Source organism: Periplaneta americana, chromosome 2 (genome assembly GCF_040183065.1).
Source record: "Periplaneta americana isolate PAMFEO1 chromosome 2, P.americana_PAMFEO1_priV1, whole genome shotgun sequence".
Taxonomy (NCBI): Eukaryota; Metazoa; Arthropoda; class Insecta; order Blattodea; family Blattidae; genus Periplaneta; species Periplaneta americana.
The window spans coordinates 67,754,379-67,771,690 of NC_091118.1; the positions used below are offsets into that span (position 1 = coordinate 67,754,379).

Here is a 17,312-nt window from a genome sequence, read left to right on the forward strand (position 1 = left end):
AGGAGAACAAAAAGAATACAAGGAAAACAAAGAGAATGCAATGATAACAGGGAGAAGACACAGAACAAGACGAACACAAGGGCAAGAAAGTGAATGAAAGTCGAAAGGAATACAAATAAAACGAGAGAAACGATAAATTTCAGTCGTGTTTTTTTCCAAGGTTTTCCTCAATTATTGTAAGTCGAATGCAATGTAATTAAGTCATGAAGCATCCTCGATCTGTTCTGTCAAATACATCTCTCTATTACTAATTCCATGGAAGCTAAACAACCTTGTAGTTGATACAGTGTCGTTAACTGATTAAAAACGTCGGTGACTTAGTTACCTACGCTGCAGCTGCACACGAACAACTGAGAATCACTTGACTTAACGACTGCAGATCTTTCATTCTGGATTGTGGCCAAATTGCTCGACCGTAATCAACTCAAGAAGCAAGTTACTTACGTAGAAGACATTAATCTCTCTCTGTACGGATTACAACGAAGCATCCATCGGCAACAGCGCAAGCGATATTGTTGAATATTCCCGCTACAAGGATATGGAATGTTTGTGTGTGATCAATGTATAGGTATCATAAGCTAGGTTTAAATTATTCATAAATGGACAAAGAACGAGATAAATGTCAAATAGAAGGAAAATCGCAAAAAGAAAAAAGTAAAATTAATAAATGATTAGGCAAATAATAGGGATGGATATTGAAAATGGATAAGTAAGTAGATAAACACACAGAACATATTGGGCGATTCACGAATATCATGTAATACAGTACGAACTGATTCCTGATAGCAGTGCGATGAAAAACTTCATATAAATACAGGGTGATCCGTTTGGGTATGGATAAAATAAAAACACCGTAAAACATTTACTACTGAACTTTATTTGTTGAAACTTCGTGCGTACAACACTGAAAGACGGGAGATTCCTCAGAGCTCAACATGACCCCCATTGCGCACCTTGCACAACTCATAACGGTGATGCAATTCAGCCCATGTCCGTTGTAACATAAGAGCATGAGTCATTTTTACTCTCAGATCATCAATGTTCCTGGGTTTCTGTGAATAGACAATGTCTTTAACAAAACCCCACACGAAGAAGTCGGGAGGGATTAGATCTGGGGAGTTTGGGGACCAAGCCAAGAGATAGCTGCTTCTCGTACTGGGTTTCGCCTGCGATATCCGGCATGTTTTTTTAACACAGAACCTGTTTCTACAAATGTTCGATACCACAACATTATGGAATTATATTTAGGTACATTACGCACATTATACTCACGTCGAAATTCCCTTTGAACTCTTTTAACACTATCAAATTTAGCATAACAAAGAACACATTGTGCCCGCTGTTGATTTGTAATACCAATTTAAATAATCTACGATTTTCATTTGTCCTTTCAGATTATGCATTGTTGATTGTCATATAGGAAATTCCCATCATTTCATCATAATATAACCAACAAGAAATTTTTCCTACTATCATAAAAGCTTTATAATAATAAATTAATATTATCCATATCCAAACAGATTAGACTGTATTTGTCATGTTTTTAAGATTGTGTTTTAGAAGTTGAACATGAATGTGAAAGTAATGACGGTATAAGCATTTAAACTGTATGTGAAAGTTGTATTGGGTGTATTATAAATGTACTGAAGTATTCACATTATTAATATTTTGAAATATATGTATTGAAACTGGTTTTCAAAGACCCCACTTTCTGCAGCAATGCACATAGTCGCCCAAGTGTGAACTGCGAGCATCACGTTGTTTAAATTCCGTTGTAAGCTAGTAATAAATCAAAATTGTCAACAATGGATCCAGTTCGCAGTTCGTTGTGAATTTTTATGCAATACTCTATCCAATGTTTAAAGCAGAGTGTGTTATTTACAGTACAGTTTATTCTAAACGCTCTAGCCAAGTTACAAGAAAAGTCCTTATTACTAAAACTATTCAAAATCGGACACAAAACAGTGCGGAAGTAATATAAGTGTGCAGATTTAAGCAGTCTGCAGAAAGCATCGAAAGAAACAATCACCAGCCATTTTTTTCTATGGCCAATAATAGCTTAATAAAGTCGGTCTAAAGCAGCCCTGGGCACAAGAGGTGACGTGGAAAGGACGGAGGAACCCCCCCCCCCCCCCATATCATATTCTTTTCGCTTACACAGTCTTATAAACAAACACGAAGTAAGACCACAGTCTAGTATAGGCACCGTGGACGGGTCTGGAAATCGTACTGGTGGCGCCGCGTGGTGTCTCAGTTCCTAATTAACTACAGGATGGCATTCATTCACTAGTCATGTATGATACATGATACATGTTACTTTCTTATTCGTGATTTTTTCTCTAATCGACCTTTTTATACATTGACGGTGGAATAAATATTATTAATAGCACTTGCCCTTGCCCGGCAGGACTTGGAAACTCATGTAAACATGTAGCCGTGCTTCTTTATTACGTTAATAACGAACAAATTAGACAGTTCCAGTAGGAAAAGAAAAACATTCTAAGGGAATTTTTGACCTATTGCCGAAAAAAGAACTAAGATTCATCGTGCCGGCTTCTCTTCTAAAATTAGACGACTTAATATTCCAAGTCATAGAATACTGAAAGCAGAAAACAGAACTGAAGTGTAATGTGACCGTAAATATGTATTTAATCATTTAATACACACAGTGGAAAGTTCAGTACTGCTAGAGAAGTGTAAAAATGTAACTACAGAGTTCCTTAAATATCAGCGTAGTAGTTTGGAATTTAAATCATATTTCAGACCGTTGAATGAGGGGGGACAGTCATGTTACGAAAACATTGATATACTTATATTAATTGATGTCATGACGTGTGTAATATTTATATGTGTTTAATGTTTCTATAAATTATGTATTTTAATATGACTTAATTCTAAAAGTAGAGTTAATTACACTTGCTGAATAATGGGCGACTGCAAATTAGTTAAAACACAACACACACGAACAATATCATCAACATACTACCTTTGATTGAGGTTCTAGCTGATATATGTATATATTATCAGGCAGTACATCTCACTTTTCTCACTTTACGATGTGTCAGAGGAAGAACAATTGTTTGTACGCACATGAAGTCTGATTAGTGTAATATGTAGCTGTGTATGCAATGGAGAGGGAAAGGAACTGGCCACCCTACCCCACGATCTCCTGGCCTAGTTGCCTCATAAGTGGTGCCTTGTTGGTATCACTTGTGAGGTTCAGACTTGTCTTCGGACAGTTGACTAAATAACATCAACATACGGAAGTAGTTCAATTGATAGTTTGTGTAAAATGTTCTTTATATTTCAATTCGCTGAATGCATCTTTCGACATAAATTCGAACACTGTAAATAGTTTCAACTTCTTCAGCTGTTAATTTTCCATCATGCAGATACGGTGGAGTAACAACAATGACTCCTTTATCGGAGAGGTTATATTTATATATGAGAGGTTATATATTCCGGGCAAACCTGACTTCATCACCACCTTCTAATAGAGTATAATCCTCAATCAGTTGTTATGAAAATGTCACTCGATCTTCCACCGTAGCATATTTGAAGTTACCATTTTTGATCCACGTTGAGTGATTGTTCCACTTTAACTTCAATACAATCAATTCTCACTCTGCATTTTGGGTACTTTCTTTTGAATATTACAGGCATTGTTTCCTGAATATTTTCTCTGCTAGACCAGTACACAAAATTAGCCATTGTGGATGTCAACAGCATTAAAGTGGTGGTAAAAGTACATCCTATATAGTTCTACGATGAACTCCGAACATCACCCTTATAGCAGAATACGACAATCCAGTTTTCATTTTAATAAAAAATAATATAAGTAGACGATTTTCTTTACTAATCTTACTGTATGATTGTGTTTCAATTGGCAGCAATTTTAACAACAGATTGAAAATCACAAATGTCACTCCCGGTACGTCTCGTAGTTCTGTCTTATCTCTTATTGAAGAATAATCTTGGAAACCTTGCATTTCATTAAACATTCATTTGTTCCTGAATTCTTGTCATAACATTTATGTGACTTCAGTTCGTTATGCAATGGAACAGACGCATGAGTAGACAAATCACACAATTCAATTGTGAAAGAAAAACAAAATAACTAAGAATGGTTTCATTTACTTCTGCCTGTATGGCTACTTCGTTTCTCGAAATAACACTTGTTGAGCATTTACTTTCATAATACTCAAATTTTCACTTTTTCTTCTTCTTTTTGTGTCTCTTTCGTACCTTTCCGAAGCTAGTTGAGACGAGGCAGTCTTTTTCTTGCAATCTTTTGAAAAAATACTGAAACGGTATGCTGGTTTTGGGGGTGTCCTGTTCTCGTTTCCAATAAAATGAATATTGCAAATTCTTGTTGCGGTTGTTGGTTCCCAAGATGAACCATCAGTATTTAAAATCAAGATTTAAATATCGATATGAATACTTAAAAAAATATATTTATTTATTGTTGCTAATATTATAGATAATATACAGTATATGTAAAGGAGTCAGTAATTATGTACTATGTTTGTACTTTTAAATATAATAGCACATACGGGATTGAAATTTAAATTATAAATTCCCGTCGTTGTTCACTTAATGTTTGTTTATAAACATAATATAATATGCACATTATATTTTTTTACATTGGTATGTAATAATAGGCCTAATTACAAGCAGTGTAGGCCTATTAATTTTCGTCTGCGTACTGCTTGAATCCTTATTAGCGTCGTTGCGCTTCAGTTTTCTGTTTTGGGAATGAATAAAAACAATATCGGTTGTTGTGTTTCTATAAGCATTACTGCACCCAAGAACACAGCAATTTGCTTTACCTTTCCGCTTTTTAGAGTCATCCATATTTCTAATCGTTTAACCTGAGACGTTAGTATATCCATACGCTTCAAGCACAACTCTAGCTCTGCTGTCCTGTAATTAGTAACAACAGTCGCCACCAGAGGAGCTTGCACGGTGCCTATAGCTTAAGTTGTGAGAGTACTATTTCGCATTGCCTGTAATGAGGCGATAGTAGCGATCCTAGTGGTTAGCAACTATCTATGGATGCATATTCCCTACGTATCGTGACTGTATATACTAGACTGTGGTAAGACTCTGTGCATCAGTGGTGGATTCTAGGCGACCAGCAAGAGCCTAAAGTTTGTAAAAGCTACGATGCCCGCCTAATACAATCCGTCACTGTCAATCCTGCCTGCTCGTACCGCATCAAAATATTAGTCTCAACCGCGGAAGGTGTAGTGGAGAGTTAAGGGGTGGTCTGCAGTGACTCAATTGAGATATTAGCGTCCAGGTCTGGTCTAAAGATTTGTAATTAATTATGTTCCTCTAGCAACAGTCCGAGCAACTGAACGTCAGATGAAATGACGTCACAGGCTCTGTATTGGAAAGGGACTGCCGATAGCGGGTATAAACAAGGCAGTACGACGCGAAATCGCGTTTACAAATTTATACAACTTACTTACAATTAGTAATTAGTAACAACAGTCGCCACCAGAGGAAACCCGCAGGTTCATTGCTGCCCTCACATAAGCCCGCCATCGGTCTCTATCCTATGCAAGATTAATCCAGATTCTATAATCATATTCCACCTCCCTCAAATCCATTTTAATATTATCCTCCCATCTATTTCTCGGCCTCCCCAAAGGTCGTTTTCCCTCCGGCCTCCCAACTAACACTCTGTATACATTTCTGGATTCGTTCATACGTGCTACATGCCTTGTCTATCTCAAACGTCTGGATTTAATGTTCCTAATTATGCCAAGTGAAGAATACAATGCGTGACCACCTCTGTTGTGTAGGGTTCAGCATGCGGGTTCGATTCTTGGGCGGGTTGAATTTCCTGGTTGAGGTTTTTCAGTGTTTTTCCTCAACCGTAAGGAAAATGCCAGGAAATTCGGGCCACAACATCCCTGAATATCACAGGCCTCATTCATCACCGAAATCATATTCATAACAAATCAGTAATACATATACAGTCGCCATCTAAGTCACAACAATAGAATCAGTCTCAATAATACAGTAGCACATAGGGTTTCGGATTTCACCCAAATATTAACTCGCGATATGACTAAAGATGTTACAGCGATTATAAATAACGAGAGAGAAAAAAATATAATGCGTGCAGTTCTACGTTGTGTAACTTTCTCCATTCTCCTGTAACTTCATCCCTCTTAGTCCTAAATATTTTCCTAAGAGCCTTATCCTCAAACAGCCTTAATTTACAAACTTATACAGAAAGTATTACAACAGTCTAGTATATACAGTCACGAAGTTTGAGCTGTGAGGGTACTAGGAATAATAGACTGTGCAGGTACTATTTAGCATTTTCTGTGATGAGGCGACAGTAGAGATCCTAGTGGTTAGCAACTATTTATGGATGTATATTTACTACGTATTGAGCTTCGTGACTGTATATACTAACTGTGGTATTACTTCCAAAAGCTGCAACTTAATAATATTATAAAGACATAATTTAACAGCGAGAAGTACAAATGGCTAGGTCTGATTTATTATCAACCTTAAGCACATTAGGCCTACACTAAGAAAGATGGAACATTAACCCCACATTCATATCTATTCAAGACTGTTTCATTTAATGTAACATTAACTTTACATTACATGTGCTTACAACTTAACGAAACATCAGACAGAATACAATTTCCAAAGAAAATGTTCAAAGTGAGTGCCATTAGCTTCCATACATTTTGCAGATCGTCTCAACAAGTTCTGAAACATCAGTGCTACAACATCTCTACTTTTCTATTTCCTGGTTACCACTGTTACGGAACTTTGGGATACACGCCGGGTTATCACGAACTCGCTGACATACTGAAATAATGTTCTTGGATTTAGAATTGTCCTCCCTGGAAATATTTCACTGTATAGGAACTGTGCTTTACATGAACTGCATTTAGTTTTACAAAAGATTAGAATTCTGTCTAAATACTTTTCATTTGTAAACTTCGACGTTTTCAGATGATATGCTCACCCCGTACGTCTTGTGTCGACTACTTATGTCCAGGTACGGTAACTGAACGTCTGATTCATCACCCTAAACTTTACTGTAGTGTCGCCAAACCTCTTTACGTGAATATAGGCTAATCACAAATGTTTGTTTAATTTCTTCTCTATCTACTCAATTTCTGCCAAAGCGAACCAGGATCGCAAAATTCCTAAAGGAAAAGTTATTCTACTTTAATACCCTCAAATATCTGAGTAGAAATGAGGTCGATATTCATAGTGACTATGAAGTAATAATCTAACAAAATGCTATACAAAAATACTTTCTCTTTTCAAGAAAACTGCATATTTGCGAACTCCAGTCTAAAATACTTTTTTTTATTGCATTCTTTCCAAGGTGTTCGTAATTGAAATTTGAGCACTTATATTGCTTCCATGAAAGTGGAAATATTTATACATATGATGACTCCCTGAAAACAGTCCAACATTTATTATTTGAGTGTCACAAATTTGAATTACAACGTCTTGAACTAGTTTGTCGATTAGATAGGTGTGACACAAAGTACTCCCCTCTGTAACAAGTGTTTCGAAATAAGGGCTGTTATCAAGATTTTATAAGATATGTGAATTATGTCCACAAAAATTGTAATCTGAACACATGATATAATTTCTCATAATTAATGTATTTTAAAATTCACGTTTTTTTTCTGGAAAACTATTCAAAACATAGCAAAATGGTATTATTTGCTCCGGTATTCTTAGAAACACAGTATGTACAGATCATTATAAGTGTTTTCTTTCAGTTCTAATTTTGTTTTTCCTTGCTATTTTTCTTTCTATTAATACCTTAGCTTCTCATCTGAAAATTATTTCATTTGTTTCCAATTAACCCAATTCTACTGCCATCATTTCCTTTGTAAAAATCTGCACTTAATAATCATACTTCACTTTCAAATCCAAATACATTAATGTAATTGCAATGTAATATCTACTATGTATTTGTATCTAACGTCTTTTTATGTCGTATGTATAAAACTTCCATGTAATGTATCAGTTTTGTGATAAATATGTATGTAATTTCTATGTAATATATTTTTGTATGTCATATATGTATAATTTTTATGTACTATGTATTTTTTCTGTCGTCTGTACATTAACTGTGTACTCATAATATGTCTGTTCTTATACAATATGTTTATGTTTGTTTTTGTGCCTGTTTAATTTCTGTGTAACATTATTATTATTATTATTATTATTATTATTATTATTATTATTATTATTACTATTGTTAAATATGTATTTAATGTATTTAATTATTACCCTAATATAGGCTACCTTAGGGTAAAATAAGGTTCAAATAAATTTGGATATTCAATATATTACTTCCATACTGTACAGGAACTTATCTTCAAAATGATATCAGAATCAGTTCTTAGTGTATTGCACGATCTTCGTGAATCATTCTGTGTATCTTTATATTTAACTAGTTCTTTCCTCATTCTTTTCTCCCGTACTATTTATTTGTCCATGCATCTGTTTATTTTACTAGTTCCGTTTGGAATTTATCTTATTTAACTTATTATTGACTTTAATATTAATTGTTACCATAACAGATGTATTCTGCAGGACCAAAAAATAATAATCTTTACGTAGATTATTATTGACTTGTTCGAGTAATAGTTAAACAGCTGAAGAAGAAGCGAGAGAGGGAGAGGAGACAGAGAGAGAGAAACTTGCAAATTCAATCAAAACAATAACAGACAGAAATACTAGATTATTAAACAAATAAAAAATACTATGTTGAAATTTATTATCATTAATTCCCTCTACGAAACAAAAAGCGTTGTTTCCAACACACATTGACTGCTATTTTTAAGAGCAGAATATTCTGTTTATGTTGCAGATTGTCTGGACGAAGTTTCTGGTGTTCGCCATGCTTCCCGTAAGCTGGAAACTGCAGTGCTGCTCTCTGGTGGTCAGTCTCGTCGTCCTACTCATCGTGGTGTCCAGATCCAGTGCCAAAGACGCTTGGGAACGGCCGGGCTGCCATAAAGTCGGTAAGAATATTTTTTCTTCCCTTTGCGTTTTATGTTTATCTAATGGTCTTGTGTAGATAATAACAATAATATTAACGATAATAACAATAATTGGTTCATGGAATAGTACAATAGATTCTCCTGTTTCGTCCTCAACATAATACGTCCAATGTCTCCTTTTCCAATTGGTTGATACAAGCGTACTTTTAGAATTACTGGGTTATTTCCTATTCTTTGTATAACGATTCTCTATAAGAGTACTGTGCTTGGTGTTCATAAAAGGATGGTGAGATTTCAAAGCTACGTACGTATTTTCTACATTGTCCAAATTATAAATTTGTGATCAGTCTCAATCTGAAGTGTACCTGTCCAAGTTCGATGTAGACCCTACATCACTAATCGCCAGATACACATATGCGGTAGCCAAATTCCTTCCATATATGATAGAGTATTTCCGGTGTGATGACCTCCATAGCACAGGGTATCCGTTCTTGAAGACCCCGGAGGGTATGTGGCGTTGGGGATACGTAAACTCCGCTTTCACATATCCTCACACGAAGAAATCACACGGAGTTAAGTCCGGATAACGTGGCGGCCACCGGCAAAGATGGATGTATTGCATTTGTTATCGAAAAATAATAGAGCAGCACAACAATGAAACCCCACCAGTCTTCTGTAAACACAGAGTAACTGTTTCTATTTAGTATTTTTAGGTAAAACTTAAGTTAAGATACACCATTTTGCAGCAACTATAAAAATCACTTTAATCTTTCTCCTTCTTTCCTTACTCTGTCTAATTTGGTGAATCATTTCTACGTGTTGCATTTTCCCCATTAATTATTTTATTGTTTACACTTTAAATAACGTAGGCCCTATTTAATATCATAACCAGCACTGCCTTATATGGAATATTTTATATTAGTTTTTTATAGTTAGCTAAATATTTCTCTTACTTCACTGAATATATTCTGAAATATGTTTGATTTATTATTTAAATACTTCCTCTTCAAGAAACCCGATTCTGCTTTGTAAGTATCAGAAAAGTTTTCATGTTCAGTAAAACCATTACAATTACCGAGAGCGTAATTATCTCATTTCTAGTCATTATTACTTTTATTTATATAATTTTACTCTTCTTCAAGAATATGTTATTGTCTTGGTCGTCATGTTGTTCATATTCGTCATAATTTCATTACTCTATTCAATTTAATTAACATTTTATTCTTTTTCGTCATCATTTCATTCCCCTTCGTTATCACCATTTTAATCCTCTCCGTCATCGCCATTCCACTCCTCTTCGTCATCGCCATTTCATTCCCCTTCGTTAACGTCATCTCATTCCTGATCGTCATCACAAAATTTCTTTCCTCATCGTCATCACCATTTCACTCCTTCTCGTTATCACAATTTCATTCCCTTCGTCATTACAATTTAATTTTTCTTCGTCATCACCATTTCATTGCTTCTCGTCAATACAGCTTCATTTCTCTTCGTCATCACTACCTTATTCCTCCCCGCTATCACAATTTCATTCCTTCTCGTCGTCACTATTTTATTCCTTCTCGTTATCACAATTATTCCCTTTGTCATCACAATTTAATTCCTCTTCGTCATCACTATTTCACTTCTTCTCGTCGTCACTTTATTCCTTTTCGTCATCACAATTTCATTCCCCTCGACATCACAATTTAATTCCTCTTCGTCATCATTATTTCATTTCTTCTCGTCGTCACTTTACCCTTTTCGTCATCACCATTTCATTTCTTCTCGTCATCATTTCATTCCTTCTCGTTATCACAATTTCATTCCCTTCGAAATCATAATTTCATTCCTCTTTGTCATCACCATTTCATTCCTTCTCGTTGTCAGAATTTAATTCCTCTTCGTCATAATTTCATTCGTTATTTGTCATCAGCATTTCATTTGTACTTGTCATCAACAGTTCATTCCTATCTTGATCAGCATTTCATTCCTATTTGTCATCAGCATTTCATTTGTATTTGTCATCACCAGTTCATTCCTATCTTGATCATCATTTTATTCCTATTTGTCATCACCATTTAATTCCTCTTCGTCAGTACTAATTCATTCCATCCTTTTACACATTTTAATTTCTTCTTGTTATCACCATTTCACTTCTCCCATCATTCCCATTTAATTCCTTCTCGTCGCAATTTCATTCCTCTTCGTTATCAAAATATCATTCCTTCCCGTTACCACAATTTCATTTCTCTTCATCAATATCATTTCACTCGTTCTAGTTTCCACAACTGTATTCAATTCCTATTTGTTATCACTATTTTATTCCTTCCAATCATCCCCATTGAATTCTTTCTCGTCGTCATTTTATTCCTTCTGTTAGGAATTTAATTTCTTCTTGTTACAATTTCATATCTTCTCGTCATCATTATTTGATTCCTACTTATCATCACCATTTTACTTCTACTCGTCATCATCATTCCATTTTTCTCTTCATCACAATTTCATTCCTTCACTTCATCAAATTTGATCCCTTCTCACCACTATCACCACTGCATTCCTCCTCGTTACTATAATTGGGCAAGCCACTGCAAGAGGGAGCTATGCCACAACCATAAAGGGAGAAAAATAAGACTTACGAAAAAAGACCGTATGCTATAGAGCAATGCCACATCTGTATAGTTTAAGGAAAGTAGAACAGATGGTAAGGGTTGCCTTAAAAACATGAAATTTCAATCTTTAGAATATTTTTTGGCATAGCTCGTAATTTATTTTTCTAATGTCACCAGGTTTTCTTTTGTCATTTCTGGTCTTTTCTTCTGTCAGTGGCTTACATGTAACACACTTCTGAATTGGGGCGCCTGGAAGGCGGATTTACATTACCTCGATGATAGGATAGATGACTACGTATGATTATGTAGTGTCATGAGAGTTCTTACATTTAAACTTAATCTAAATTCCAAAGCACGGACGAAAGCAGGAACAATTCCCTTAAAGAAAACGTTCCTGTGTTCTGACAGGGAATCGAATCCGGGAGCTCATAAATCTTAGTCAGAATTTCTGACCACTAGCCGATGAGGCTGATCTTCTCCTTGTCATCAAAATTTCATTCCTCTTCGCCATCACACTTTCATTCTTTCCCATCATCACAATTTAATTTCTTGTCGTCATTACAATTTAATTCCTTGTCATCAAAATTCGTTTCGTTTCTTCTCATCATCTTCGTTGTCATTTTCTTCTTTGTCAAAAATTCCTTTTGCGTCATCCATTTTCTCCTAATTTGTCATCAGTAATCACTTTCTTCTTTATTATTTTCTTCATCATCCTTCTTCATACAATTCATCGTTTTTCATCACCATCTCCATTAAACATTATTATTAACTAGCAATATCCATGCGCTTCGCAGCACTTGTTATAAATATAAAGTAATTGCATAATTAAAATAGGACATTTAGTGCAGAGAACAACCGTGTTTGATAGAAGGATAAATCGTTTAATATGTTACTTAATTGATACTCTTCTTAAATAATTAAAATACGACCGTTTTGGTCCAAACATTTGGTGCAAGGACAATTCCTTTAACATGTTTCTTAATTGTTATTATATGCAAATAATTGAAATAGGATCATTTGGTTCAGAGAATATCCGTTTTTGTTGCAAGGATAATTTGTTTAACACGTTTCCAAATTAGTCTTGAATGCATCCTTCAATAAATCACGCCAAATTAATGTCAATATAAATTGTTATGTTGGCCGCACTGTGCATCTTTTTTACTCTGTTAAGCTTTAACATCTGTGGTCATATCGCATATTAGAATACTGGGTATACCAGTAGGCCGTTTTTAATCTTGTTGAGTTCCTGTTTCTATAATGTGTTGTAGATGGCTAGTGTTCATGTAACTGATTACAGATTTGGATTAATGTTTATCCTTTTGGTAATTGAGGCGATGATGGAATCATGGCATGTAAATTTCCAATCTGGCAGTTGCCGTTATGATTAAGGGAAACAATGAAAAACCACAGCCAGATTGGTCGGCCACAGATTTTGAACCCGTGACCTCCCGAATGCGAGTCTCAAATTTTACCGTCTAAGCTAACTTGCTCGGTTGTGCATCATTTTTTATGTAAATTAAAAATGAAAATAAATGTGGTACATAAATATTTTAAGAAACACAGGAAACGAATATGGGTAAATTATGAGCAGAGGAACGCCGTTTCGTGACACTTTATGAGCTCAACGGTAAAATACTAATTTTTACTTAATATGTACTGTATTTTTGGTCCAGTAAAAATACTCATCTATATGACAAAACTCTTTTAAAAATACTATTATGTTCTGTGGACAACAACATTTATTATTCTCATCATAGAAAACAATTAAATTATCTAAACTCACCATTAGTCTAACTAGGATCGTTAGCTTCACTGTCCTCACTATTTTCAGGATTCGAATCAACACTTAACATTCACAAGAAGATAGATTTCTCTGTTAAAAGTGATCAGAGTAATGCAAGGCGATTGTTAAGATCTCGTAATACCGGACGAACATATTACAACACGCATAGTCAATTTCTTTGAAAGGGGACGGAAACTATACTTTCCTATCCTGTTAGTAAGAAATGCTGCTATTATTTGTGATAGAGCGTCAAATTCAAATAAGCTTGTTATAAAATACATGGGTAATTTTTTATTTTGGGTTCTCATTTTCTGTTTTCCGGTTTCTTAAGCTAGTACCACAGTCTACTATATACAGTCACGAAGCTTGAGTTTTGAGGGTGCTAGAAACAATAGACTGTGACGGTACTATTTTGCATTGCCTGTAATGAGGCGATATTAGCGATCCTAGTGGTGAGCAACTACCTAATGTTTGCATATTTACTACGTATTGAGCTTCGCGACTGTATATACTAGACTGTGCTAGTACGTACACAACACCCAGGTATAAGATGGGACTCGAATCTACAATCCTTCGGCCCAAGCAATAGAGATATGCCTTGCCTCTGCCACTTGCGCCACCCAAGGTGGTAAAGTTAATGAAACATATTAGCATTACTTTTACTTTTATAGGCGTTTCCACTTTCAGCGATTGCCTTTTATTCTCCTTTTCTATTGTTGTCGGTCATCCCAAGATCCATTTTCCAACCCTCTAGCTTCAATGGCCTCAGCAACTCCTCCTCTCCATGTAAGTCTAGGTTGTCCTTTTCTTCTCCTCCCTGGGGGTGACCAATTCAAAACTTATTTAGGACATCGCTCCTCGGGCATCCTCTGAACATGTCCAAACCATTGAAGCCTCCGACATTCCAAACGGTCGATGACATCTTCTTGTATGTTCCATTTTTCCAAAATCGTGTCATTTCTGACCCTCTGGAGACGGGATATGCATAGACTCCTTCTTAGTCCATCACAGATCTCTCAGAGTCCAGCTCTCCCCTCCATAAGTCAAGATACTCTACATTTACATCAAGTATCATTTTCTTTGTCTCCATTCTAACATCCCTATTCCAAAGCACACCATTAAGTTGTTTTATAGCACTTCTTGCTTGTATGACACGATCTTCCACATCTTTAAAGCATGTACCAGATGGTGGAGAACCGATCCCAAATATTTAAATTGATCCACTGACTTCACTATGCCATTAGAGAATTTCAAATTCCTGCCATCCCCACCATTTACTAGATATTCTGTCTTTATAAAATTTATCACAAGGCCTGCCGAGTTATAACAATCAATTAGTTTTCTCATCATAAATTTAATATCATCTCGATCTTGTGCAATGATTGCCTGATCATCGGCGAAGAGTAATGAATGACTAAATCGATCTTCCACTCTAATTCCCATATTTCGACAAGAATCATTCGTATGTGCTAAAACTGTGTCCAAATAGATCTTAAATAAAGATGGGGACATCCCACATCCTTGTCTCAGTCCTTCGGATGTATTAAACTCAGAAGATATAAATTCTGCATACTTGATAGATGCCCTACAATTATAATAGGCCTACATCCTTTTAATAAGATGTTATCGGGTATGTTACATATTAGCCTGCCGAGCCTAATGCGAAGATAATTGAACTTATGCCGTTTCAACACGCACCTGAACTCCGAGTAACGAGGGAAACAAAATGTAAGCATTTCATTAGGTCGATGCTACAAGTTGCTGTTCGTCTCGCCTCGGGGCGAGATGATAAAATGAAAGCAACTGCCATCCACATTCCGAGGGTCAATTATTCAACTGTCTTTTGTATCCAACGAGATAAAAGTCCAATAAACCACGTTTACCGCTTCACGTCAAGTGAGTTTCCTAACGATTTTTCAGCCGCCTTAAGCAATAATGTGCTCACTGGCTACACGTAAAGAAGCTAGTTTTTACACCAAGTTGAAAGGTAGGCGAGGCGAAGTAGATAAACATTACATCGCTTAAGAGTCCCGAATTTTATAATCGTTTTAAGTAGCTTTACTTAAGTCATTAAGTTACTATTTATTTCACAGTTTTCATAATAAGTGAATAAACAACGAAGAGAAATATAAATGAATACATTAGGAAACAAATCAATAAAACAAATAAATGTACAAATATACAAATAAATCAAATACAAACAAATAAGTAAGCAGACAGAGAGACAGAAACATAAATGAGACAATGAAAGAGGAGTGGAACGGAGAAAAATTCTCTCCGGCACCGGGATTTGAACCCGGGTCTTCAGCTCTTCATATGTACTTTGGTACATTAATATAATGTAAATGAGACAGAAATTACAGGCGGGCAGACAGACAGACAGAGAGAGGAACAGACAGAGAGAAAAAGGACAGACGAAGAGACAAACGGATAGGCGAAGAGACAGATGAAGAGACAAACGGACAATATAAGAGACAAACGGACAGTATAAGAGACAGACTAGAGAAGATACAAACGGACAGGCGAAGAAACAAACGGACAGACGAGAGACAAACGGACAGGCGAAGATACAAACAGGCGAAGAAAGAAACGGACAGACGAGAGACAAACGGACAGTCGAAGAGACAAACGGACAGTCGAAGAGACAAACGGACAGGCGAAGATACAAACGGACAGGCGAAGAAACAGACGAACAGACAAGAGACAAACGGACAGTCGAAGAGACAAACGGACAGGCGAAGAGACAAACTGACAGACGAAGAGACAAACGGACAGGCGAAGAGACAAACGGACAGTCGAAGATACAAACGAACAGCTGAAGAGACAAACGGACAGGCGAAGAGACAAACGGACAGGCGAAGAGACAAACTGACAGACGAAGAGACAAACGGACAGTATAAGAGACAAACAGATAGGCGAAGAGACAAACGGACAGTCGAAGAGACAAACGGACAGTCGAAGAGACAAACGGACAGTATAAGAGACAAACTGACAGTATAAGAGACAAACGGACAGGCGAAGGGACAAACGGACAGAAACACAAACAGACACACAGACAAAAACACGAACCGGCAGACACACCAACAGGCAAAAGCGCGAACCTGCAGGCGAAAACACAGTCAACCACACAAATGGGCAGGGACACAGACAGGCAAACACAACAGGTAAACTTACAATCAGACAAACACACAAACAGATAGACATATATATATATATATATATATATATATATATATATATATATATGCCCACGAACAGGGAAACACAATCAAGTGAACATATAAACGCACAAATACGCAAATGGGCACACAAACACGCGAACAGGCAAACAGACATACAGGCAAACACAGAAAAAAACAGACAAGTACACAAACAGACGAACAGGGAAATCCACACACAAAGACACACATAGAGAAACAAACAAACGGATAAACGAAGAGACCAGCAAAGCAAATAAATCGAGAAATGTACTGTAAAGGTAAAATACAAACAAGTGTTCTTCCTCTAACTCATACCGCCAAGTGAGATGAGAGGGGAATATTATTTTTGTCTGAAGTATTAATTTTCGACTAATATGGTATCAGAACTTTTGTTTGTACTCTATTCAAGGAATAATCTGTTGAAATCTGCAGAGTTATAGGCCTATTACTTTCACAGCCACCGGCGTACTCAGTTGGCTAAGGCGCTCGCCTGCCGATCCGAAGTTGCGCTCGGGCTTGGGTTCGATTCCCACTTGGACTGATTACCTGGTTGGGTTTTTCCGAGGTTTCCCCACCCATAAGGCGAATGTCACAATCTATGGAGAATCCTCGACCTTATCTCGCTATCACCAATCCCATCCACGCTAAATAGCCTATTAGTTGATACAGCGTTATTAAATAACCAACTAAAAATAATATTACTTTCATCATGAATAACAAATAGCTTCGT

At 36.2% G+C, this 17,312-nt stretch overlaps 1 protein-coding gene across 2 annotated transcripts in view; it reads left to right on the plus strand.

Annotated features, from left to right (window-relative positions):
- The window catches only part of Gpa2 (Glycoprotein hormone alpha 2), a 179,255-nt gene that overhangs the window by 140,551 nt on the left and 21,392 nt on the right, over positions 1-17,312 (plus strand). Inside the window, exon 2 of one of the 2 annotated variants that reach the window (XM_069819710.1) lies at positions 8,876-9,029. In XM_069819710.1, the coding sequence (XP_069675811.1) occupies positions 8,906-9,029 (124 nt within the window). In that variant the 5' untranslated portion in view covers positions 8,876-8,905. Of the gene's footprint in view, positions 1-8,868; positions 9,030-17,312 lie in introns of both variants that reach the window. The other variant, XM_069819711.1, reaches the window with a different exon arrangement.